General features: G+C 45.4%; 1 protein-coding gene across 1 annotated transcript in view; it reads left to right on the top strand.

Annotated features, from left to right (window-relative positions):
* The window catches only part of SLC22A18 (solute carrier family 22, member 18), a 63,024-nt gene that overhangs the window by 35,099 nt on the left and 3,619 nt on the right, over positions 1 to 24,306 (top strand). Inside the window, exons 5-9 of the mRNA XM_010013749.1 lie at positions 3,190 to 3,299; positions 3,777 to 3,887; positions 9,136 to 9,236; positions 18,838 to 18,939; positions 22,504 to 22,624. Coding sequence (XP_010012051.1) covers positions 3,190 to 3,299; positions 3,777 to 3,887; positions 9,136 to 9,236; positions 18,838 to 18,939; positions 22,504 to 22,624 — 545 coding nt within the window. The remainder of the gene's footprint in view (positions 1 to 3,189; positions 3,300 to 3,776; positions 3,888 to 9,135; positions 9,237 to 18,837; positions 18,940 to 22,503; positions 22,625 to 24,306) is intronic.

The following is a 24,306-nucleotide window of genomic DNA, read 5'->3' as shown; positions in this document are numbered from 1 at the left end:
TCAGCATTATTGCAAGTTCCTCCAATCTCCTGTCAGCATTGTTGCAAGAATATTGTTAGTTCAACCCACTGGCATGTCTTCCCTGCTGCCAGAAATAATGATCCAGCACATGCACACTGGTTTTAGCGTTTGTGTCCCTTTACATGACAGTGTGCCTTTTGTGTAACAGGAAAAGGCAATATATGCAGTCCCTCACCTACCCAAGCCCCAAAGCAATCCTACAGAGGATTCAGAAGTGATGATGTGTCAAGAAAGCTGCCCTGCACTGCTGCTTTGTAGAACAGTTGCTCTTCACAGTAGGAGTGGGAGTATGTGTCCCACTGATTATGTACCCGAGGGGTGGCACAGGAGGTGTCATCATGTGTAACTCATTGGTTGTAATGGAAATATCAGAAAAAAAGAAATTAAGATCCATCAGAAAAAAATTCATGACCTGCTGTGTTGATAAGACATTTTTATAATCCTTGGTTTCACTTCATCTTTCTGAAATGAAGAAACAAAGAAATGCAAGAGGTAGTTTCCTGGGCACAGATGTGTCATCTCCAATTCCAGAGTTCATCCCTGCCAAAGGACGAGACAGTGGAGCAGCTAATCCAAGCATGCACCTTCATCACCTTTCCCTCTAGGAACATGACTGTTTAATATGTGGAAAAAGATGAAGCGCTTACAGAAAGCTGTGGTTAAGAAAAGGGATTTTCAGATGATTTTGAACACTTCAGGCTTGTTTGAGAAACACAGTTTGGGCTTGATATTTTACTGGATTTCTCTGACTTCAGAGTCCAGCTGTACAAAATACCACACATCCATTACAGTAAGTCCAGGTTTTCCCAAATAGGTAAAATGTCAAGGTTCTTCTCTTACGTCACAGCAATGAATTATTAGTGGTATGCTTGCAGTGAAGCAGTGCATTTTTTGCTTGCTAATTCTGTAGGGGGACCCTTTCCTCATTGTTTGCTATAATTCTTCTTGGATCTGAAGAATAAAACGTATTTATGTTGGCATGTGGGATTCTGGAAAACCTCAGGAAAAAATAGGACCGTGAAGAAAGTTTTTCTGTCCAGTGAAGATTTTTGTGATGTCTTTTTTCCATATCAGAATGAAAGCTTGAAATATAGAAACCCTAAAACCCACTAAGCCAGCTGCAGCTACTCATTTTGATTATTTCATCCCTTCTATTTTGTTAGCAAATTTACTCTATGTTGCAATGCAAAGTAGAAATTCCAGATTTCTTGGATAAAAATTTGGGTCCGTGAAGTTAATTTCAGTAGTTTGGGAACTGCTTGACAGATAATTTTAAATCAGAAAGTGGCAATCTGCTGCACTAAAAATAAAAACTAACGATCCAGTAAATGACTAATTTTGTGGTCCAGGGTAATTAGCAGAACAGCTTGGCGGATGGCAGGCAGCAGGTTTAAATTACTGCACTAAGTCCATTTGCAGGAAGATATTATCTGGCTTTGTTGTTATTAATAATAATGAGAATTAAAATATTCAGCTGGGATTTTTGCTGTTGCTATTAGTAAGAATAAGTGTGTATATATATTTATTTGCTCTTTGATGCTTTTCTTGGTTGTTTGCATCTCAATCCTTGACTGTCTTGCTCTGGAACTTTAATAATACTCTATAAATTATTCAGACCATACCTTTGTCTAGCACAGAGGAAACTTGAGGCTTTTACAATTACTGCTGCAGGTTTTTCCATGAAAAACATATACAATGGTCTGACAAGGAAAACAGCAGTAAAAGGTCAGGCAGTAAGCTGGTCTTTATCAACAGGCTCACAAGGAGGACTGGTTGGCTGCTCATAGCTCTGTTTTGCATCTCGTTTTTACAACACAGGTTGCTGGGGATGCAGGGATGGCGTGGTCACCTCTGAGTCTGCATAGACCCACATGGCTCCAAAGCTCTCCCTGTTGAAACATATGCATTACTTTGCTGAAGTCAGGGTGCTTAAATTTTGATGCCCCTCAAAACACCATGATGGTCACTTAGTCTTTTGCCCTCTGTGACACCAACCTTTGGTGTTTCTTCTGGGCATTCTCAACCCAAACCTGTGTCCTGCGGTAGGTTTTAAGCAAAAAACTACCAAGTTGAAGGGTTAGTTGAAACCCTTCAACTAACAGGGTTCCCATGATGGGGGAGACTTTTAGTGAGCTGCTTTAGTGGATAATTGTTCTCACTGTAAAAACAAAACAAGCTTCTCCCTTTGTTTCCAGGTTGACTCTCCTGAGTTTCAGTCTTCCAGCCCTGGACTTTGCTCTGCCTGTATCTGACAGAGTTAAAGCCCTTCAGAGTCTGTAATCTTCCCACATGGTCTTAAATACTAGTAGGAGTAATTTCCTAATCTTCTCTTTTAAAAGGACAGTGATAATTGAGGACTTGTTATTGACTCTAATGCCTTTTATGTGGTTTGTGTTTGGTTTTCGTTAGTTAAGTTGTAATTGTTCGTTTTTATCACCATACAACTACTCTTAATAACGGCTGATCACTGTCTACATCTAAGGATGTGGCCCCACTTCTGTAAAAGATCCGGTGTCTGGGGCTGTGAAGGACAGTCGAAGCAGTATTTGATTTTGGGCATCTTTGGAGAAAAGTAGGTACATCAATCAAAGTGCTGCTTACTCACCTCCTCAGAAGGTTTTGTAAATCATGATTGTTATTTTTAGCAGCTCCGTTTCAAGTGGTGTTTTCAGTTCTGGTTGTAGGCTGGGCTGTATTCTACCATCCTTAATCACCTTGAGTACTTTCTTCACTTTCCTTAAATTCATTGGATTTCAGTGAGAAATTTCAAGGAGTGAGATGATACTTAGATGAATGAAACTGAGGATTAGATGAGGGGATTAGATGGATCCTAACAAGCAGATGCTGTGCTTTCAATGGGAAGATTTGTAAGCTTCGTTAAACCAAGAAGGCCTCTTTTCCCATGACACAAATTTAAAAGCATTCTATTATACCCTATTATTCATACAAACAATAAGTGATTTTGATGCCAATAGCCATCTTTTGGTGAAATTTCAAACTGTGGTCATATCCAAAGCCTCCATGACAGAATGTGTGCTCTTTTATAGTCTTATGTACTATAATTTCAAGAGGATTGTTCCTTATCCAAGTGCCCAAGCCTTTTGCAGAATGGAGGTTAAAATGTTTTGTTTATACTTATCCACTTACCTGTATTTTTTCTGTTTGCAGCGTTTTTGCTCCTACGTATGTTGGGCTGGTGGGAAATCTCATAAATACCATGATAGCAATGTTTTGGATCCCTTCACAGGCTAGGCCAGACTATCATTTGACAGAGCACAGTAAGTATTTAGAGTTTCTGATAAAGAGCATGTGAAGAGGGACAGGGGATTGACATGCTGTAGGGACTGCTAAAGGACTTGGGGGTTGCATTTAAGGCAAAAAGGTGCCAACTTTGAAATGCTGACACTTTAATGCTTTAAAGAGTATTATTCTCTACCTGTTAACCACTCTGCCATGCAGATTTGCAGGCTTCCAGCCCAGTGCTTGCTGTGCATCTCAGGAAAGGTGAATGTGGACCTCTTGCTGGGGGTTAGTTTGGCCTGGCACAGTAGGCAATCCTGATGTCTCACAGCAGTCCTCTGCATGCAGACCTGGTACCAGCTCCCAGCCTCCTGCCATTGGCACAAAGCTGGTGCTGCAGAGACATGCCTTTTCAGAAAGGTGGTAGTGAACCTGAGCAGACAGTCTCAGAGTTCCTTGTTTTCTGCCTTCAACCTATATAAATACATTATTAATCAGTATGTCATCTTCTATAGGCACATCACAGTCTGGCAGTGTGTTTAGCATCAAAGAAATCCTACGCCTGATGAAGTTTCCAGGAGTAATGGAAGTTTTCATAGTCAAAGTCTTTGCTGGACTTCCCATAGGTAAATCTTACTCATTTCTTGTAATTGCTGATGTGTTTAAAATAAGGTGACATACACTGTAGACCAGGCTTGTCTCAAGTTACTGAAAGCACATTGCATTAGATCATGGAGCAGCGAGGATTCAGTTCCTAACTCGATGCTGGATGCTTTCAAACGCTCTGAAGCTACATATGGTCAAAACCCTGGGACTTAATGTAAAACAGACTACTTGTCACAGGCTGCTTCTGGAACTTTTGGCAAATCACTTAATCTCTCCACTCCATCCCCCTGTAAATGCTTTTTCCTCTTGACTGTCATTTCTGTTTAGGCTGTAACCTCTTCAGAGCAGAAGGAGATCATTTGTCCTCTGCCAGAAGTGCTGAGGTTCTTCCTGATGTACTTGGTGATTTTAAGGGGTATGTGTATCCTAACCTTTTTCCCAGCAACTAAAAACTACTGCTGGATGAGAAGCTGTGGCTGTTCTAACTGTTAGCTGCAAGAAGGGGAGCCACATCATGTTTCTTCCCTTTCATGTAGATGATGGCGCCTGTTCTCTTCCTTATTTATTCCACTTGGGGTTTTGTGTCATGGTGGGAACCCGCTGCTGCTTCAAACCCACCTCAGTCCTGCCTGTTTCCCTGCTCCCTTTGAGTCAGTTGCTGTCCTGGCATGGTACATGTTTCCCAGTTTGCCTCGTTATACATATCCTTGGCCACAATTTAATAATCTTTAATATTGCCAACCTTTCCCCCTGCTTGTTTAAAGACAAGACAGCATGTCAGCCTTGTTAGTGGTGGTGTTCGCTGCCCTTCCACACATTTTCATGGCTTTTTTCCCAGTCAAACTTAAATGCAGTTTATCTGGATTATGGTTTCAAGGACTGAATTTTGTGCATATCAAAACACGTGCACATCATGCATCTTGTCAAACTTCCCTCCCAAGCAGGGATCCCAAGAGAGGATTTAAGACACCTTAGCTTCTATACTTTGCATCTTTTTCCAATTCATCTGCATCTGGAAAAGCCCATGAAGTTAAAATAAAGTGAAACATTATTTACAAATTAAATTCTAATTTGTAAACTGGAAATTCAGTTTACAAATGAAAGTAGATTTGGTTGTGGAGAGTGACTGAATCAGAAGGGGGTAGCATTTCTGGCCTTGGTCAGGTTTTCTGTTATTCCTTGCTAAAGTTCTGGGGGAACAAGTCTGACTAGAGCTGTGGAACAACAATCTGTGAACTAAAGGATTTCTGGGTTTGGGTTTTGGGTTACCTGGTTTTGTTCGGGTTTTTTGGTTTGGTTTTTTTTTTTTCTTTCTTTTTTTTGTGTAGTTGGCACTGGCTGAGATCAGTTGGTCCTCCCCACCACTGGAGACAGGATCCAGTCTGAATGGGCTGCTTTGGCTTGCCCTCATTGTGCACTGTTTTGTTCTTATGAGACTAAACTTTTAAATCTGTATTTAAAAAAGTTTTTATAAAATGGCAGCATTTCACAGAACGAGACAGTCAAGTGATATTCTAAGAGGGTTTTCTTTGCTGATTCTGGCTCATTTCTCAGCTTTAAGTAGCATTCATTTCTCTGTTTAAAAATGCCTGAGACCACATCCATATGCAATCTGCACCGTAATTTCCTGTGCAATCTCCTTTTTCCAAAGGCCAGGCAAGATGCACTTTGTTTTAGTCATCCCTGCTGAAATGCAAATTCCTCCCTGTTGCAGAAGAGGTTTTTCCTGTGCACAGCAAAAACATGTACCCAACCAAAATAAACATCTCCTGCCCAAAACTGCAATGGAACTTCTAGGCAAAGAGGATGAAGACAGTGAAGCTGAGATTTAAGGAGGGACTTGGACTAATAGTCTGTCACTGAAATGGCTGGTAGTATTTCTGTAAGAGTAGGAATGTGTTCAGTTGAGGCACTCCTGCTACAAGTATGGTGCTTACACTACAGTGAGGAGTGATTAAAATTCTATTGACTTCTCTTTGAAGGTCTCTTGTTAGGTGACTGACCATACATAATGGCAGCTGAAAGGGGATTGGGCCATCACCTACTTCTCTGTACCTCACAACTGGAGGCTGAGGTCCTCCTGAGCACATTTACCTTTCATCTCCAGGCTGCAACTGTATAATTAATTAGATTACCCAAATTACAGACTGTTCTCTATTTACTTTGTAAACAAGTTTGTGATATACACAGAAGAAAACCTTCTGTTCCTTATGGATCTCATTGTTGTCTAAAATTAGCTTGTTTGAGACTGAAAGAGCCTCCCTGGGAGGCCTGCAGTGCTGGGAACCTCCTCCTTGTGCTGCATAAAAGCAGAGACACGGGCTCTGTGCCTCTTGCAGAAGGGTAGCTGCCAGGGGATGGACACTACAGCATGGCCAAATTATGTTCTCAACTGACCTGGGAGAAAAGAACTTCATTGCAATGCAGTAGATAAGAGCCAGAAAAGAAAACACAAGGATAAAAACATACCTAACATACCTCTTGCTGGCCAGAAATCACCAGGACCTTGAAAATATTGATAAATAGCTGCTTATATGAATCTTTGACTGCCTAATCCCTTTGGAAAACCTGATTTTAACATGATTGCTTTAGCACCTGCATCCCATTTTTAAAAGGACTTTTTTTCACATGCAGAACCGGATTTTGCAGTGAGCCCCAGGGCTCTGCATCCCATCACATTTGCAGTCCAGTGTAGGAGGGCTGAGACAGGCTCCAAGAGGCCGTGCTTGCCTTCTCACACTGGCTCTCAGTACAGATTGCTAAACTGGGCCTCCAAAGCCACAGGCTGCTTTTTTGAAAATACAGTTTGCACTCCTCTGTCTCCTTGGTGCTTTTCCTTGTCTTTATCACATCTCACAAACCATTTATCTGCCTTCTGATGCATAACCCTAGTTATCCATCCCACTGGTGCCAAGTTTTCTAAGGAGTTCACCCCTTATTTAGACCCCCTCAAAAATTTTTTCTATTTTCCATCTTTTTTCCAGTTGAAAACCTGAGCCTTGCAGCATGGATTAAGGCTTATCTGGGCAGCTCCTGCATGGGCTTCGGGTGTTCCCAGAAGAGCCTGGGTACATGCTACCCTAGCAAGCCCACCCCAGGGTGGGTACATCACTCATGTGGTGCGCTTAGCTGACCTGCAGCATACCCAGATGGGATCTTTGTAAGAAATGCTCGTTCCAATGAGCATTAAATGTTTTGAGTTCAGTCTGGGGCTTGCCTTGTGGGTTTCACAAATGAACCTGTTGCTGGTGGGAGAGACACCCTTAGTTGCTGAAAGAAGGGGGGAAAAGGGAGTTTCCCTTGTCCAGGCAACTTTAAGTGACCATGTGAGCACAGGGGGTGACACCCATCTAAGGAAGAGACCTTTACATCTCCAGGAGAGCATTCAATGTGTAACCCTAATTAGAAAGCATAGCCTATCCCCTTGCTCCAAAAGAAATCAGCTCATTTGGAAGAGAAAGATCAAAAACTCAATGAGGGACTTCAAAGGGCAGAGGAGCTGGGGAAGCTGGCGTGTGGTACCAGGAAGAACCATCAGGTATGTAGGAAGGTTGAGCCTCTCCTAGGTGGTACCTGCAGCAGGGTAGCAGGATGAAGGGTAAGCACCCGCTTCTATCTAATCTTCCTGCAAGAGAAATGAAGTGTGGTTTTTCTTTCATTTCTTCACGTGTGCCTTTTATAAACATGTGCAACCCTGTTGCCTGGTTTGGATGTTGTGAGTAAATACTGTTATTTGCATGTTACCTTAAGCTGGCTTGAGCTGAGAGTGATTTCAAAGTAACTGGATAACAACGAGGTGCTCTCCGCGGAGGGGTGTGGTGAAGCCATAAATCTTTATGAACCCCAGCTCCCCAGCACTTTCTTCAAATATCTGGAAAGTGGCAGAACAGGGTGCCCTTCCTGCCCCCTATCCCTCTCTTCCAGTGCCATGGAGCCAGCTGGGGTGCAGCTATCCCCTTGATGGGGGGAAAAGGTGTCTCCAGTGGGGTTCAGGAAGGCTTTGTGGGAGGGTGGTAGCCCCTCCGGGCAAAGGCTTGGGATGCTTGGAGGGAGGTTCTCATTACTGCAGGTGCTCCACTGGTAGCAGCGCCTTTGGGGTGCTGGATGCAGTGGAGTTGTGTTGGTTTGTTAGGGTGCAACTCTTCTAGAGCATTTTAGTCAGCAATTTGGGATTGTTCTCCAAACACTTCCAGGAAATGCCAGCAAATCCTTCCCATGCCGCAGGCCTAGTGATTCATTTTTACAGGCCACAAGCTGTCTTCTCAGTCCTCCTGGGGTCTTGTTTTCTTCAGGAAGGACAGGACCACAGCTCTGTATTTACCCAGTCATTGTACCTCAGAGAATCCTACAAGGAAGTACAGGACCCCTAAAGGTCATCTGCTCTCTTCTCCTCACCCCAGCAGAATCAGTGCTCTCCAATGGGCACATTGTGGGGTTGTTCACATACAGAGAGCCCCAGTTTCCTACTGTCTTGGTCCATCTGAGGTGCACAAGACACTAGGGGAGGCAGCAGCCTCCTATCCTGTACCACTCTTTGAGAGCAGTATTTTGTCATAGTATTTGTAACTTGATGGCTCTTTGTATATGATGAGAGTGTGTGTATGCACATCTGTATCTGTGTATGTTTGGTGGTGGTGGAAATGCACACTATTGTGTTTTCATGAGAGATTAAGCAAGTGGGCATTTTCTGTTACGCTTTCCAGAAATTGCCTTAATTAAAAAGCAGACCCAACCTGTGCTCTTTCTGTGAGTGCTCTCCTGACTGCTTGTGTCAACAGTGCTGTCAGTCCAAGTGAGAGATATTTCACCAACATGATTGCCAAGGTGTGCAGTGAAATCTCTGTATTTAGGCTGATATTACTGGGTTGTTCCCCATGGTGAAAATCTAAAGACAGGCAAAAGAAGTGAGGCATCCAATCAGATTATTTTTATGGTTACAGTCTTGTCTGAACAAATGTTTTCTTTCTGTCTTAATGGTTAGCCTGGCTTCAATGATACAAATATTTACCAGTTTATAATAAACAGCTGAATCTACAGCCTACATAGTAACATTATTTAAAGATGAAAGTAAGGGGGATAAGAAAGTTAACATTTAAAGATTAAATTACTACAATGACTTTGAATAGGATTCTGCTTGTGTTTCTATCCAGCCCTGGCAATCCCATGGAGAGCTACTGACTCACACTGGGGGTGACTGGGAGCAGGGTCTGGGCCACTGTATGCAGTGCAAGTATATTGATGTATGCTTTTCATTACCCCACCCTCTAGGTTTGTTCCTGATTATGTTTTCAATCATCTCTATGGATTTCTTTGGCTTGGAAGCAGTGGAGTCTGGATACCTGATGTCATATTTTGGTGTCCTTCAAATGGTAAGTGAAGTGGAAGTACGCCTCTTGTCACACCAGTATCTAAATTACTGCCTTTTTGACACATGTTCTTCCAAATCCAGGTGTAAAATTGACAGTCAAATCCTACATTCTGTACTTGGCTGCAAAAAATAGACGTAACTCCAGATTTATTCTGTTATGGGAATGGGAAGAAATCAGAGCAAGGAGTGTCCTGAAAGATTTTTGCCCTTGTCTCTCTTTGCAGATCTTTAAGCTGTGGAGGTAAAATTTCACTGGACTGACATGTTGTCCTGATTTTTGTAACAAAACTTACATTGAAGCTGAAGTGCCTTGACTAAGGTTTTCCCTGGGGGAGGTTAGCTTATTTACATTTACCTAGTAACATTCTGTAAATTTATGTCAGTAGATGATTTTATTGGCATTTTCACAGATTCCTTCAGTGTAGAGGAAGGACTTTTTTTTGATGATGGAAACAAGCACAGCAAGCTTGTACTTTAAAAAAAAAAAGAAAGAAAAAGAAAAGAAAAGCGTGGGCAATGGAACATGGAGACTACCAAAATGGCAAAAGGGAAAAGTCAGCTGGATTAGTCAGTAGCAGGGCCAAAACCAGAAAATGTTGTGTTATAGCCAAATGTTCCTTTTGGAGGAAGAGGCTAATAATTTTACAGAAAAAGTAACAGATGGCTATAAGCAAGCCTTAAGGTAGGAATGCAAGTTAAGTAATATCCTGAAGGAGGGTGGTCTTGTTATTAAATCCACCTTAATTTCCTAGGCATTGCCACAGAGTTCCTGTGTGATCTGGAGGAGCTTCACATCTGGGAAATGGCAGCTTTATTTCCTTGTGATTTGGATTTAGCATGGTGTTGCCTCAGTCTCACCAGATCTGGGTACTTGATGAGTATGGCAAGTGTAGTCTGCAGAGTAAACTGGCTAGAGCTGAGAAGCTGGTGCCTTTGCCATGTCTGTTCTGGGAGAGTGGCTTTGGACTAGCTGTCTCTCGGTCCTGTGAGTTCAACTACCTGCTACCAGCTGGGTACACTCTCTCATCCAGTCTCACTGGAAACAAAACCCAGTTTTCTGCTCAACAGCATGGAACACAGTGTGACAACTGGGGTGATCAGCAGCTGCTTTCCAAAGTATGCTTCTAACCCAAACTCCACTGCTAACAGAGGCTTTCCCTGTTAGTCTTTGCATGCTGCCTCCTAGACCAGGATCTACAGGAATCACTCAGGTTTTAGAGGGGCCAAATCACCTTCTGTTATCTTCTTTGCCCTTTGGATGTAACGGAGATCCCCAACAGCTATGCTCTTAAATTCGACATATCAGTTAAATCCCTGTTATATATTTCTACAGTCCAGCCAGATTTGCAGCATGGCTATGGTGTGCTTGTTTCAAGCCAGGTAACATGGGCAGCAATAGCACTTGTACAGCTGGGGCAGGAGTGGCTTTACATAGTAGAAAGAGTAGTAGTAGATGGAGCTTGGATACTGCTGCTGGGTCCAGGATATCTGTCTTTAGGACTCTGCTGTTATGTCTGGGATATCTGTCTGTCTTCACTGCTGTTGTTTCCCAGGTTAGTTTGGTTGAAACTGCTGTAGATAAGGTTACCTGCACTGCCATGCCAGTGCACCTGACATACAGATACAGCCCTGAAGACAATGGGAATTACAACATTCAGTATGCTTCCTAACAAATAATCAGACCTTAGTGCTAACCAGGGACCCGACCCTTCCCATAGTCAGAAGTTTTCATCCCAGAGAGGCCCATCATGCCTATTACCATGATCTAACCCTGCAGCAGCCTATAGGCTCGGATGCAGCACCTGCTTTGCTGGGGAGTCTTTCCCTCAGGACATTTAACACAGAAACTAGCTTTTGTCAGCCAGGCAGTTTTCTTTCATCTATCTGTGCAGTTTCTGTCCATGTTGCTGCGCATGTTCTACAGTGCAAAACTCTGGACGTAAGAAATACAGGAGTAAAGTGGTCATAGGATGCAAACCTCTCTTCTTCATGATGGTGCATTGGGGTTTGCTGCCATAACACCAAAAAAGAATGGGGACAAAAATGCTAATTCCTGGTGGCAGTAAAGCCATCTCACCCGAGAGCTTGTAGAGCACTGCTTTCTGCTTTGTCACTTGTTCTTTCCACTTTGTCACTGGCTGTTCCAAGCTCTCCTCTGGTTTATGCAGGACCAGATCCTCAACTGGTCCAAACAATATTCTCATCATCTGGCTTTTAAATTACTGTAAAACATTAGAATTTATGTCTTTACTTTCAGATCAGGTCTCTGGCTAGAACCACCCAAAAATATCTCTTGAAGATAGTGACTAAGCTAGCTGCTTTCTGTTGGGGTTCCTCCAGTGGAAGATGTATGCAGAGAATGCAGTGTGTGCTGGCTCTGTCCTGCCAAGCCACAGAACTGCTTGTGTGCCTTCATGCCTAAGCTGGCATTTCAGATGCATTTGTTTCTGCTGTACAGTGAATTGATACTACTGGAGATATAAATGCAGATTAAGGTGCAAGCAAATTCCATCAGTCTGGATGGGTGAAAGTTGATTAATATCTGCTGACTGGCTTCCCCACTTCACCAAGTAAATTTTACTTTTATTCATAAGGAATATAATGTCCTTTTCAATGAATTTCATTAACCAGATCCTCAGCTTTGATTTCTCATTCCTTAGTTTGCCTTTCAATAAAACATTGTGAGGGTTTTCTCATTCTCCTGGACTTGCTCTGACCCCTCCTGTTAGAGGAAACCTGTCTCCCCTATTTGCATTTCTCCCTGCACCTGAAAATGGGTCATGTTTAAGGACTTTTATAGATGGGAGCTGATGTCACAGAAATGAAGGGCAAAATAAGAATCGAACCCTGTCCTGTTTGCTTTAAACCTCCCTGTAGACATCAAACACAGTGCCTGGGCGGTTGCACAGCACAACCAGTACTGTATCCCAGGGTCTCACTCACTCCCAACACGTTGCATGCACTAAGCAGCTTCAGAGATAGATACACAGGGAACAGCACAGCAAGCAAGGCTTAGCTGAGCCCATTACTCAGCTTTTCCCCAGAAGTCATATGCTGACAAAAGCATTGCCTGCTCTGCCAACTCCTGGTAAATTTTATTTAATTAATTTAAGTAATATTATTTCGTTGTGTTACTGTAGTTTCTATTTTTTTAATGAAATCTCAAAGCTAACGTCTTCCACTTGCACAAGAGGTGATGTTGCAGCCCCCTTTCCCAGTCTCATCAGCAATCCCAGGATGACTCAAATAGCAATGGTCTCTTCCCACTTTCCTCTCCTACCCCGAGGATATTATGCTCCAATTGCTTAGCCTAATTTTTCAGCTTCTCAGCCTCATTTAACCTACTGTGGTGAGAAGTGGCCAATGCACTGTAAACATCTCTGTTTCTCACCACTCCTCCCATTCAAGCCAGCTGCAAAGCACCTAGAGAGGAGATTTTGAATGGCTCTGGGTCAGTCTGCCTAATTTTAAACAGGCAACTCAAGTACTTTGTCGTCAAAACAAACTCAAACAGCTCTTTGCATGGGGTGATCAGCACAGAAACACCAACCCCAGAGGGGGCGAGGCATTTGCCACATTTGCAGATGGAGGATGTTAGCCACCCTGATAATTCAGGCAGTCTTCCTGAGGGATCCCATCCAGAGCTCCTCAGCCTCACTTCATCATGCTTAGTCCTGTCTTGTCTCTTTATGACCCACAGGACTCCAATGTTTGTGGGGTGTCCCATGCCCAGCCTGAGAAGATCCTTTCAGGTTTGGAAGGCGAATTCAGGTCTGGTTTTTGGAGCCTGGCAACCTCATGGGTTTTGGCTGGTTACCCCCTAGAGCACCTCTCTTGGTTCCCCCCTTACTGAGTACCAGCTCTGCCCGTATGGGAATGGTTCATTGCATTTGCTAGCAGTAAAGTGGTTCAGCTGGTTCTAGTAGTGGCTCACAATGCCGTGCACATAGCACCAATGACCACCGCTCATGGCACAGGGCATCCTTGATACCCTCTTCCCTTTGCCAAGATAGCTTTGCACCACATGGTCTCCCTTCACCCTACTAGTACATCTTCCGGCTGCCACTTGTTTGTCATGGAGGGACACAGGTTGCCTTGCTGCTGCTCCCAGTCTGTCTTGAGACCTGAGTGCCCCAAAGTAATACACCTGGTGATGCATTGTTGTAAAAGTTCTTCTGGTAGTACCATGGGGAACAAGGGCTTCCCGGCTCTCTGGATGAAGCACTGGCCCAGGAGCTGGCACGAATTTACTGTTTGTGGTTAGGCAAAGCGGATCATCTAATAGCAGAGGATATTGAAACGTGTAGAGCAGACTGAAGTGAAGGTGGGAAAGGGGCTCAGTTTTGGGTCTGGACAGAGTCAAATGAGGTCAGAAAGGGTGTGCAGGAAGGCGGTGTCATAGCACTGTGACAAAGAGCTGTTTGATGAAGAAACAAAGTTGTTGCTTAGAAAAATGAATATTTCTAAGACTAGAATGGGCTGATAGGGAAGTGAAAATAAGAAGTGAGGGGTAATTCAAACAATCTGGGGCTCTGCAGTGATACATGAAGCACCCCGATTAGCATGGGTCTGTCTGATGAGCTGGAACTGTGGCAGCATAAGTCAAGGAGGAGGAGTTGGCTGGGAGATAACGAAACAAGATGAAGACAGACAGTGAGAGGGGTACGTCTGCGCTGGGCATCTTGCACTGCACAGATTCCCTTGCTCATTACATGTTTGAAGCATCTTTATCTGATTGCTGGTGGGTCTCCAGGCAAGAAGTGTGAGAGCCCGTCAGGGACACAATCCCTCTGTCCTGTGGGGCTGGGCTTCCAGAGTCCTCTCATCTCAGAAGCCATGTGAATGAAATTGCCCTCATAGTGAATGCCTGGGAGTGTGAGATGCCATTCAGTCTCCCTCCAGAGAATAATTAATTTCATAATAATTTAAAATAATTTAACTTTGCATAATGGGCAGAAGGTTCTGGCTTTTCTTTTTTGGAGCTGCAAACGCAATAGCATGGAGAATTTCCAGGTGTAGTATCTGGCTTGGAAAATGCCGCTGGAGGATTAGGCAAGTGAAATACCTGGAGTCCCTGGTTGGTATCTAAAGTCATATCTGATGCTTAGATTTCAAACCACGGGAGGGGGTGGGGAAAGCTTTCCTTTAAGAACTTTTTCTCCAAAAAACCCAAAGAAAAACGCACAAAACAAAAACTCTGGGTGGGACAAAGAGGTAGATGTTTATAACCCTGAGGATCAAGAAATCATAAGACATCTGTTCTATTTACTGCATTTAAATTTGTATTGTTATACAAACTCCACCTCTAGCTGTGCAGCTTCTGGAGGGACAAGTTGGTACGGAGTGATCCTGAAAAGATGAGAGAGATTCCTGGAGGAGAGATTTACATTGCGTATCATCTTATCACCAGTCTGTCCCTCTTGCTTTATTTTTTATCCCTGCATAGCAAAAGAGATGATTAAAGAGCCGGGGATTTAATTACAGCCAGGTATGCCTAGGGGGAAAACCCACTCAGTGAAAGGACCTTGCAACAACAAACAGAAAGTTCTCCAGTTTCCTTGCTTTGAAGGATTTAAATCTGTGGAAGGGGGAGGGTTGGAGGGGGAAAGAAAGTGATTAGGCTGGAGTTTGCAAAACATTCAGTCCTCTTCCCCCCTGCTCAGCAAAGTGCTACCTTCAGCAGTTTGGTCCTCACCGTCAGCTCTCCTTCCAGTCCCACCGCCCTTCTGCTCCTCTGCAAGAACTAAACTACTTCTCAAGCACTTTCTGGCATCACCGTGTCAGTAAATCAACTCCCTTTCCCCTCCCAAGGTTTTGCACCACCTTCAACCTGTGCAGAAAAGCCTCGTGATTTCTGTTGCCCACTGTGGTCTGCCCTGCTGGTGCCCACCTGCACGTCCCAGCCCAGCTGGCACTGTGCTCGCCCTGGGAACTGCCAGACGGGCACAATATCAAAGGCAAGAGATACGGGTCCGCTGTGTAGGAGGCTGCCTCTGATGTGAATCATGCTATCTGCACTAGGGATGGGGCCCTGTATCTTCTCTGCTTGGCTGTACCAGCTTATCTACGCCTGCCTCTCCAAACTGCTCATGTCTTTTCCAGACTGTTGGGTGAAAGGGAATTTATTTTGTTGCTGGGTTCTGTCAAGCTTTTGATCAGTGTTGATGGAAGAATCTGTAGAAACAGTCCTATGTCTGCTGAGCACGGAGGACCATCTGAGCACCTGCCTAACTCCTCTGACTTCTGCTGATGAGGTTAGCTACATGTGGGTGCCAGTCCTGCTCAGCAGCAGCTCCATGCAGCAAGACTAGTGCTTCACTGTTCAAAAGTCTTCCAAAACCTAGCTGCTGCTTCAAACAGCAGCAGTCTTTTCCATCCTGCAGGGGATTCCTGAAATTTAATAATGAGGTTAACAATAAAATGGGTAATTGGCTCTTCTGAGCAAATGGGAGCTGCTGTCTTCGCAGAAATCAAATGTAGTGATAGAGGTAGAAAGTATTTTTATATATGATCAGCTGAACTAGTGTAATGAAACCCCAGGCTGGCGAATCCAGCATAACGACAAGGAGATTTGGCTGTTCCTATGCGTTTACTGGGAGACTTATTTGCCTTCTAAGAAGGAGGGGGGAAAGAAAAAAAAGATGAGTTGGTTTTTCCTGTGACATGTGTACACAGCCACGGGCAGTGCCTGTTATTTCACTTGCAAACAATTTCCTCTCTCTTTTGTTTATTGATGACAGAAGGCATTCCAGCCAGGTACATTGTACCCCGACTTCAAAGGAGCTCAGGTTACAAAGGCAAGCACTATCCAGGCAAAACGAAATGCAGGAGGGGAAGGCCCGTCACAGTCGAGCTCAAGGGAAGCTTAAGCGCAAGGGAAAAGCCTAGAATGCACCAGCAGTAATTAAAGAAAGGATGAATCCCATTGCTGCATCATCAGTGCAACCAGAGCTTGTCCATGGGAGCAGTGGTGGCCAAGTCATCCGGGGTGACCCCACTACTCGCTGGCAAAATCCCTGGCACATCCAAAACCTTAGATGGGAGAACACACATGAACCACCTTTCGCTTCCTCCCTCCCAAATGTGCCTGTGCAGGTGGTTGCTGCTCATTCAAATCCAGGCACTGTGCACCGAAGGAAAATTGCAGGCTGGAAATAGTGGGTTTTCAGGTCTAAATTCAGATTGGAAGTGAGGTTAGACATCCTGGTGACTGGAAACATCCAGTGCCTAAATCAAGATGCAGTGTCCAAACTCAAGCTCATGGCTGGATTGGCGGTGGCCATGCTGGGGAGGGAGTCAGGCAGCCCAGATAATCAGTGTGGAGGCTGCAGTCTTTATAACCCAAGGATGGCTGTTCAGCCCCAAAGGGAACGCAGGTGACTTGGGCTGACACTTGCCCTTGGAAAACGTCCCGTCAGTGAGTTGGTTGGCTCAGCAGTGATGGGGAAGCCTGTGCTTGAAATCTAGCCTTGGCACAAGGACTGTCCCTCTGCCCTGCTTACTCTGGGGACAGCCTGGTGGTCTACATGTCTTCAGATCCTGCCAGCTCAGAGCCCAGCTTTGCTGCAGTGGTGCTTGTTGCCAGGGCTTAGGTGCTCACATGTAGTGATGGAGATGGTTTTGGGTACACCGCTCCCATGGCCATCTCAGACTGGGCTGCTCTGGGACATTGCTGATGATATACCCCAGTGACTCAAGGAAGGGCAGGGACTGGGCTGTGCCTGCACAGTGTATCCCAATTAAATATGCCATTCAAGTCTGGGCAAATTGAGAAATGTTTCCTTTCTCCAGTGGCTCAGCAGTCAAACTGGGGTTCAGGTGATGCCACCGCTGAGTCAAGCCATGCCCCGTGATGGGGCTCAGCCCTCATCCCGTGTGACTCAGCATAGCCCCGGCTGGGACGAGCCAGCAGGAGGGACTGGGAAGTTGCAAAAAGGTAATGATGATTCTTCTTTTTAGGAGCACTCAGCTTAATGAAGCGTTACTCAGTGGCTTCTCCACCCACCCCCCAGTAGGAGCTGCTGGGGCTGGTATCAGCCTTCTCCTGTCCTCATGGCAGAGCTTTCAGCAGGGATGACCCGTGTCACCCCATGCATGGTCCAAGCATCACACTACGGCAGGTCCACCAGCGTCCCCAGGGCCACTTGGGATGTGACACAACCCTGGAGAGACATGTGGGCCCTGTGCCGGTGTCACAGGGTGGCCAAGTACATGTGAGCTGAGCTCTCAAGCCCTGCCTGAAGGTGGGGATGGGGACAAAAAAGCAGCAGGAAAAGCATTTACTGGGAACCAAAATGTCTGCTTGGTGCAGTGTGCCCTTGTATCAAAAATCACTTGTGCTCTGAAGCAAAGTGAAGGGTCGAATTTTGATGTTTTCCATTAAACTGTAGTTTGTTGGAAATATATTCAATTTGTAGTTATTGTTCTCTATGTCACCTTTATTTTACTCTATTTCTATTTACCTTTTTTTTTTTTAATTTTAATAATTGCTTTTTCTGTATGGCTTGTCATAGATTAACGCTTCCTTTCTTTTTTAGTAACTTATTTTCTTATTTATTTTGCACTCCTTTCGGTTGAGTTTGGGTTTCACCCTTAGGACTGGCACAGCAAGGCTGACCATGCTGTAGCAGCATTTCAGGTCCAAGCAGAGCACCAAGGCTTTCTCCAAGATGGACTGCCATTGAAATGAAGCCATTCCACCAAAGCAAGCATTTTGAACTAGAGCTCTTCTTTCAAGTCAGAGGGGTTTTTGCTTGAATCAAACAAAATCTTTCAAGACAGGGGTAGATTCCTATCTGTTCCTCCCCTGAAATGCAGGCAATCAGGCTTCATTTTCACAGTGATCTCTGTCCTCTCAAGTCCACTTGGCTATGAAAGGACAGCATCACCTGAAATATGGAAGATGCTGAACAGAGAAATAAAAGAGGGAATCTTTGCTTGGCAACATGCTGGAAAAGCCAAGTACTTCCTGGGATTTAAAGTTTTTTGCTCTTCCTTCCCTCCCCCTCTCCTCCATTTTTTATTTAAAATCTGTAAAACCAGTTCCCCGTCCCTTATATCTGCACATACTGCTGGGACTGGGTATTAGCATCTCCGTCATACTCATTTCCTGCCAAAAAATTGTGAACCACCAAATTTGTATACTTACTTACAGTTTAAAATAATGGCAAGTGAAGGTACGGGAAAGGAGGCATTTTCCTCCTCTGTGTACAAATTTACATTTTTTCTTTGGAAAGACTTGCCAAGAATGAAGACCTTGGTATTATCTGTGTTCCACAAAAACATCAGGAGTTAGAAAAATTCATTTGTGTCTGCAAGTGTCTTCAGAAAGTTTCAGTCAGTGCTGGTGAGTAGGAGTGATGGCAAACTCAGACATGCACCCTAAGTAAGGACTTTAAGCTGATGAGATGGATGCATTCCTAGGATGTAAAATGCTTGAAATAATGGATTTTATCTGCCAGCCATTTACTGTGACAGCCAGGTCCTTGGGAATGACCCATTTGCTGGCTTTCATTTGCTTGAAGCACTGTAGCAGTTCTCTTTTGAGTTTGTTTGAATCGTTATGTGTTGGGCTTAATAGTGCTCGTGTGCTTCTTTCCCAGGTTGTCCAGGGTCTAGTCATTGGAAAACTCACTAGCCGCTGCACAGAGATGACCCTGCTCAAGCTCAGTGTCTTTGTCTTCGCTGGCGTGGGCCTTGGCATGGTAAGGCTGAGTGTGAAATCATCCATGGTGCTTTTTAGTAATGCAGCGGCACAAGGCACATGAGACCTGGCTGCAAGCTCTGCCCCTTGAAATGCCACCACTGGCTTTGCTGGATGGTCCTCAGGGGAAAACCAGCTCCCCTGGGCCTCTGTGCAAACAGATCCGTGCTCAGTGTAAGCACCACTCAAAAGAACGATAAAAAGCCACGTGAGTAATAGTTATAGGGATTAAAAAAATTATTAATCTCACACAGAAACTCGTTAAGTCCCTCCTGAGTCACTGCTTTGCATAGAAGTACTGCCCTCAGTCTTGTCAGCAACTGCATTTCCTGAACTACCCAGAAAGTAAATTAAGATTATGGGGGGTTTAAATCATTGTGGTTGTACGCTGCTGTGAAACAGTGGAGGTTGTGTGTTGTTCTTCTGGGGCCTTATTTTTGCCTAATTCCCCCAAGCTGAGAGTATCTGGGGAAGGAGGTAGCAAGGCAATAATTTTGTTCCTCTGTTTTGGGGTAAGTGATGTTACCTGTCGCTGGTTGTGGCTGCATGGGCAATTGTTGATGCCAGTCTCAACTGGTAATTGGAAAAATGAGTTGATGTAGGCAGCTCTGCCAGTAACTGTGTTTGCTCAGATAAGCCACATTCAGGGAACCAACAGCTCTGCCCAGCCATGGCGATGGAGGAAAGGTGTGCACTGGTCTCCGACCGTGAGATTGGTCAAAAGGATGGTTGAGCTGCATCAGCCTTTAGACATTCCCTTCAGGATTTGGCCTCGAGCCTTGCTACTGGTGCACTGGTGCTCCCACTGGCAGAGATAAGATGGATGCCGTTCCCACAACTGTGCCACAGCCATAGGGAGGTCAGGGCCAAGTCCTGGAGGGTATTGAACTTCATGGTTCCCAGCTAGACAGATGAGATGAGACACCTATGTACCTTAATTAATCTGAGTCTAAGCCACATGTGTGAGATGAGGCTGGGAAGGCAGGATGGATGCAGATGAAGGGTTGGCTCTCCAGATGGAGCGCTGTCCCGTCTCTGGGATTTCAGGGCTCACAGAGATGCTCCCAGCTGTTAGGATGCTCAGGAAGGGTCCCTCCTGGCTGGTGTCACACAGTTTTGGCTAGTATTGACACATCACCTTACCATGGGACATCTGCACAAGGCTTGGTGCTCCTGAGCATGGCCCAGGAAGGGCTTTGAGGTCTCACTGAGAGGGAAGGCTGGAGGTAGCTGAAGGTAGGAAAGGAAGCCTTGATAGCAGTGGAGTGGCACACGGAGTGGCTAATGCCCTAGTGCAAGGAGGCTGACATCAGCTGCACGCGGAGGGGAGCCAAGAAAGGAAATAGTTTTAGAGTTGGCAATTATGCTAAACCCAGAGGGCTGTGGACAGCCTGACAACACAGGCCTGGGGACAAGGGTCAGCAATGAATTCCCACAAGAACTATTCATAAGCAAATGCAGCTGTGATTCTCTTTGCCGAGGATGCTTTATTAAGAAGCACTCTGTTCAAGCGGCTGCTGAGAAAACATCCGTTTGTAGGGTGGCTTTCCGTCTCAGTGGGGATGAGTGCCGTCACAGCAGCAGGCACCAAATGCAGATTGATGTGTGAAGCTTTTAGTCCCACACAACTGCCAGTGGAGAAGCATCCCGCCTGCTGTGCCCTTGTTGCACATGGCCTCCAAACAAAGCAGATCCCCTCTTCAAAGGACGGAAGTGAGGAAAAGGCCTAGCTGTTAATAAAAGACACTCTGAAACACATCTTCATATCACTGGAAGGTGGGCTAAAGGGTTTTTGGGAGGCTGGCACCAGTGGCAGTAGACAGACAGACAGCAGTCCAGGTGGGAAGAGACTGCAGGATATTCCCAGCAATCTACAGCTGGAAAAGAGAATGGGTGGGCTGGGAGCTCGGCAACAACACCTGGAAAGGGCGAGGAGGGAAGAGCCAGTGTCTGATCTGCAGATGCAAGCCAGGAGCATGAGGGCAGGGGCGTAGGAGGGCTTGGCAGTTGCGACAGGGAAGTTCTCTTTGTGTGAAGGCACGGCTGTGCCTCGTCCTGCCTCACTGCCTGCGTTTCCCAGGCATGTGCTTTCTGAGCCTGTCTGCTGAAACTCCTGATCCTGCCTCCCTCACCTGAAAAATGCCTTCAGATCTGCTCAGAACAAAAAAAGCGCTATCTATTCAGCAGCTGAGGAGCAGGTGACACTGGGTTCTGCCTGGCTTGGTCCTTTCTGAGTCCCAAGGGAGCAAGGACCCATTTCCCCTGGTTTTACAGGACAGACCTTGCTCTGGTCTTTTCTGCTCACTTGCTTCAGCCCATGAGGGAATTCATACAAAGCGGGAGGGGGTTAAAGTTGTGTTTTTTCTGAGCTCTGCAGTGTTGTCCTGCAATGACTTTTGCCCTAGCAAGGAGTTATTTTCTCTGTGTCTGAGTGTTTATGTACCAAATACCTGTTCCTCTGTCTTTGTTCTCTGGTTTCTTAATCGGAAGTGCCTAGATCTTAACCAAAATGTAGGCAAACAGCCCCTCCAAGGAGAGAAATCTGGCTGTGTGTGAGTCTAGAGGGGAACTAGGAATAAACCTCAGTATTTCCAAGTCATTAGTGAGCAATGTCTCTGGGCTTCTCCATCTTCTATAGCCAAGAGGCAGGGACCAGATCTTAGGAGAGAGAACTCCAGAGAATGAAACTTCTGGCTAAACCAGTGACAAAAATGTCTTGCAGCTGTAATAACACACCTTGAGACACAGGTGAGGGCAGAAGACTTGCAAGAAAGGGGGAATTTCCTTTCCATGCCCCAGAGAAATCCATTCATTTGACCAGCAGGGCTTGTGAACGAGCTGAGAGCTGCTCTAGCCCCACGGCTTAAGGGAGCCTCACCACTTTTGTTTCAGCATTAGACAGCTGGAGGGATGTCTCCACTAAGAATGTGTGCAATAACAAAATCATTACTCTTCCTAATTATGCTCGCTAATGTGCATTTATGGCCAGGAGACCTATTCCAGATTAGTGAATTTGGTGAATTTATTAGCAAGGAAGCAGCAGAACAGGATTAGAAATCCCAAAGGTACGATGTTACATAATGCACAGTGCTCATTTATTTTAACAAGCTCAGTTTAGTTTTAATTATTTATGATAATGAACTGAAATGCCTTCTCTAGGCTGTTTTGTATAAGTAATGGAGGCTTCCTGAAGTACACCACATGCATCTGCTGTTCAACATTTCCTCAGGAGTTGGACAAGAGACAGAAGACGGGGGGAAGGGCACAGGGACGTCACTAATTCCCAGATGCTAAAAATACCCACAGCAGTGCCAGAGAAACGTGCTGCCAGATTGTAGGGTATCATTGCTCCGCATGCTTGGAATAATTCACTGCAGACAAATGGTGGGCTATGAAAGACCCCTCAATGGCCAAAGCCGCACCATCATGTATCACTTGTGGCTCCCACGATTTACCTAAGTAAATCATGGGTTTGACTCCTGATGTTTTTCTAGGTTGTTTCTTGCCCCAAAATCATTGCTTGTTCTCTCTAATGATGCATGGTCCAATGTGTCCTGTCCCTTAGGCTCTGATGAGGACCGTGTGGCACTACTGCATCATTGCAGTGCCGCTGGTGTTTGCCTTCAGCACGCTGGGCACCATCACCGACAGCATCCTCACCAAGGCTGTCCCCTCCTCTGATACCGGTAAGACACATCCAAAAAAATCAGACTGGTCTTTTCTTGGTTTTTGAGTCCATCAGATGCTTCCCAGCTCACACTATCACTGTCAAACGCTGGGGCACATTCATGGCGAATGCCCAGTTCCCCAGCAGATCTGGCTTGGCAGCTGTATGCGATGGGTGTCAGCAGAGCAGCTGAACAGGGACTGCTGGTGTTAATACAGGATGAGCTTGAATGACATTGAGCAAGGATCCTGCACCCCAGTGCTCCCGGTCCTGTGCCGCCTGCCGACATCCGTAGAGGTGGATGTTGTAAGGGAAGGCTCTCCCGGACAAACTCTCCTTGCCGTGGGAAGCCAAGGTATGTTAGGAAACATACAAAAAAAAGCCATGACAATGACTGAGAGGGCTGCTTGTTCACACCTTTTAATTTAGGTCATCTCAGGAAGGTATTCTGGATCACACTCTGGAAACATGCTTTGCCCGAGGCAGTAAATGCCCCCTTTTCTATGTTTTGGCCATCTTTCAGTCAAAGAGTTACTGTATTTCTTTGTACAAGCAGGCTTAAATGCAATGGTAGACACACAAATACTTATACCTGGGTTTTCAGTTCTGTCAATGAAGGAAATATGCCTATATTATTGTCATGGGAGTCTGGCTGAGTTTGTCCCAGGATAGAGCTGGGTTAACCTGGTTTGGTGTCTTTTGCTCAAGCTCACAGAGCTGCATTCACCAGGTACCCAAGTGTCATTTTGCTTTAGCTGGGCTTTTCTGGCATGCCAGCCTGCACCCTTCATCTTCTGTAGCAGCTGTCTGAGCAGATACTTCTGCACAGACCCTACCAAGAATGGGAATTATAGTTTGCACAGCCCATTAGTGCAAAGTTTATAAAGTACTTTTGAGATGCTTTTGGATGAAGAGCTTTTCTGAATGTCACTTCAGTAGTTTATTTGTAGAGCTGACCACCACATCTCCTACAAATTCTGGGAGCCTGTGATTTCCAAGTGTGGTACTTCTACCTGGGAGCACCACTTAGTTGCCAGGGATGTGAGGACTGGGGATACCTCAGGCCCTCCATGTGGCCAGGAAGAAAATGTGCTGTTTCATGAGTTGGAGCAATGTTCATGTGAGGAGGGACAGCCAGGGGGGGAAGGGCACCAAATGGCTTTGGGATGTAGAGCCAAACTGGAATTCATCCAGGCTCTTCTCAAAGGGGCTTTGTGAGGAAAACTGGAGCATTGCTTGGCTTTTAAAGCCTGAAGGCAGGCTTCGGTCAGAGAGGAAAATGGGCTTAGTTGCCTCACCCTGCTCCCTGCTTGCGTATGTTGTCAGGTCAGCCTGCGTCTTGGTGGGATGGACAGTGTCTGCATGGCAGGATGGCAGGGCAGGATGGAGGCAGACCGAGGGGTGGTGCAGATGGTCATGGGGGGTGGCAGAACACTGGGAGAGCTATCCGGGGCTTTCTTCTGCCTGTCCCTCCTGGGCTGATGCCATGCCACGTGGTGCTACAAATTCCAGCTATGGCTGGCTTGAAACCGGGCAAGTCGAGGAGGGATGCTGCTGGGGGAAAACCTCATCTCGGATGCTTCTGACCCTTCCTTCCTCTGACACTTCCTGACCCTCACCTTTCAAACGTCCTGCAGCATTTCCAAGGGAAGCAGCATTGGCGGTTTTGTGCTCATTCTGGACGCACCGGGGCAGGGGCCG

The sequence above is a fragment of the Nestor notabilis genome, unplaced genomic scaffold (assembly GCF_000696875.1).
Source record: "Nestor notabilis isolate BGI_N333 unplaced genomic scaffold, ASM69687v1 scaffold7654, whole genome shotgun sequence".
NCBI classification, from domain to species: Eukaryota; Metazoa; Chordata; class Aves; order Psittaciformes; family Psittacidae; genus Nestor; species Nestor notabilis.
Note: the sequence above shows the minus strand (reverse complement) of the source record. Positions and strands in the feature narration are given on the sequence as shown.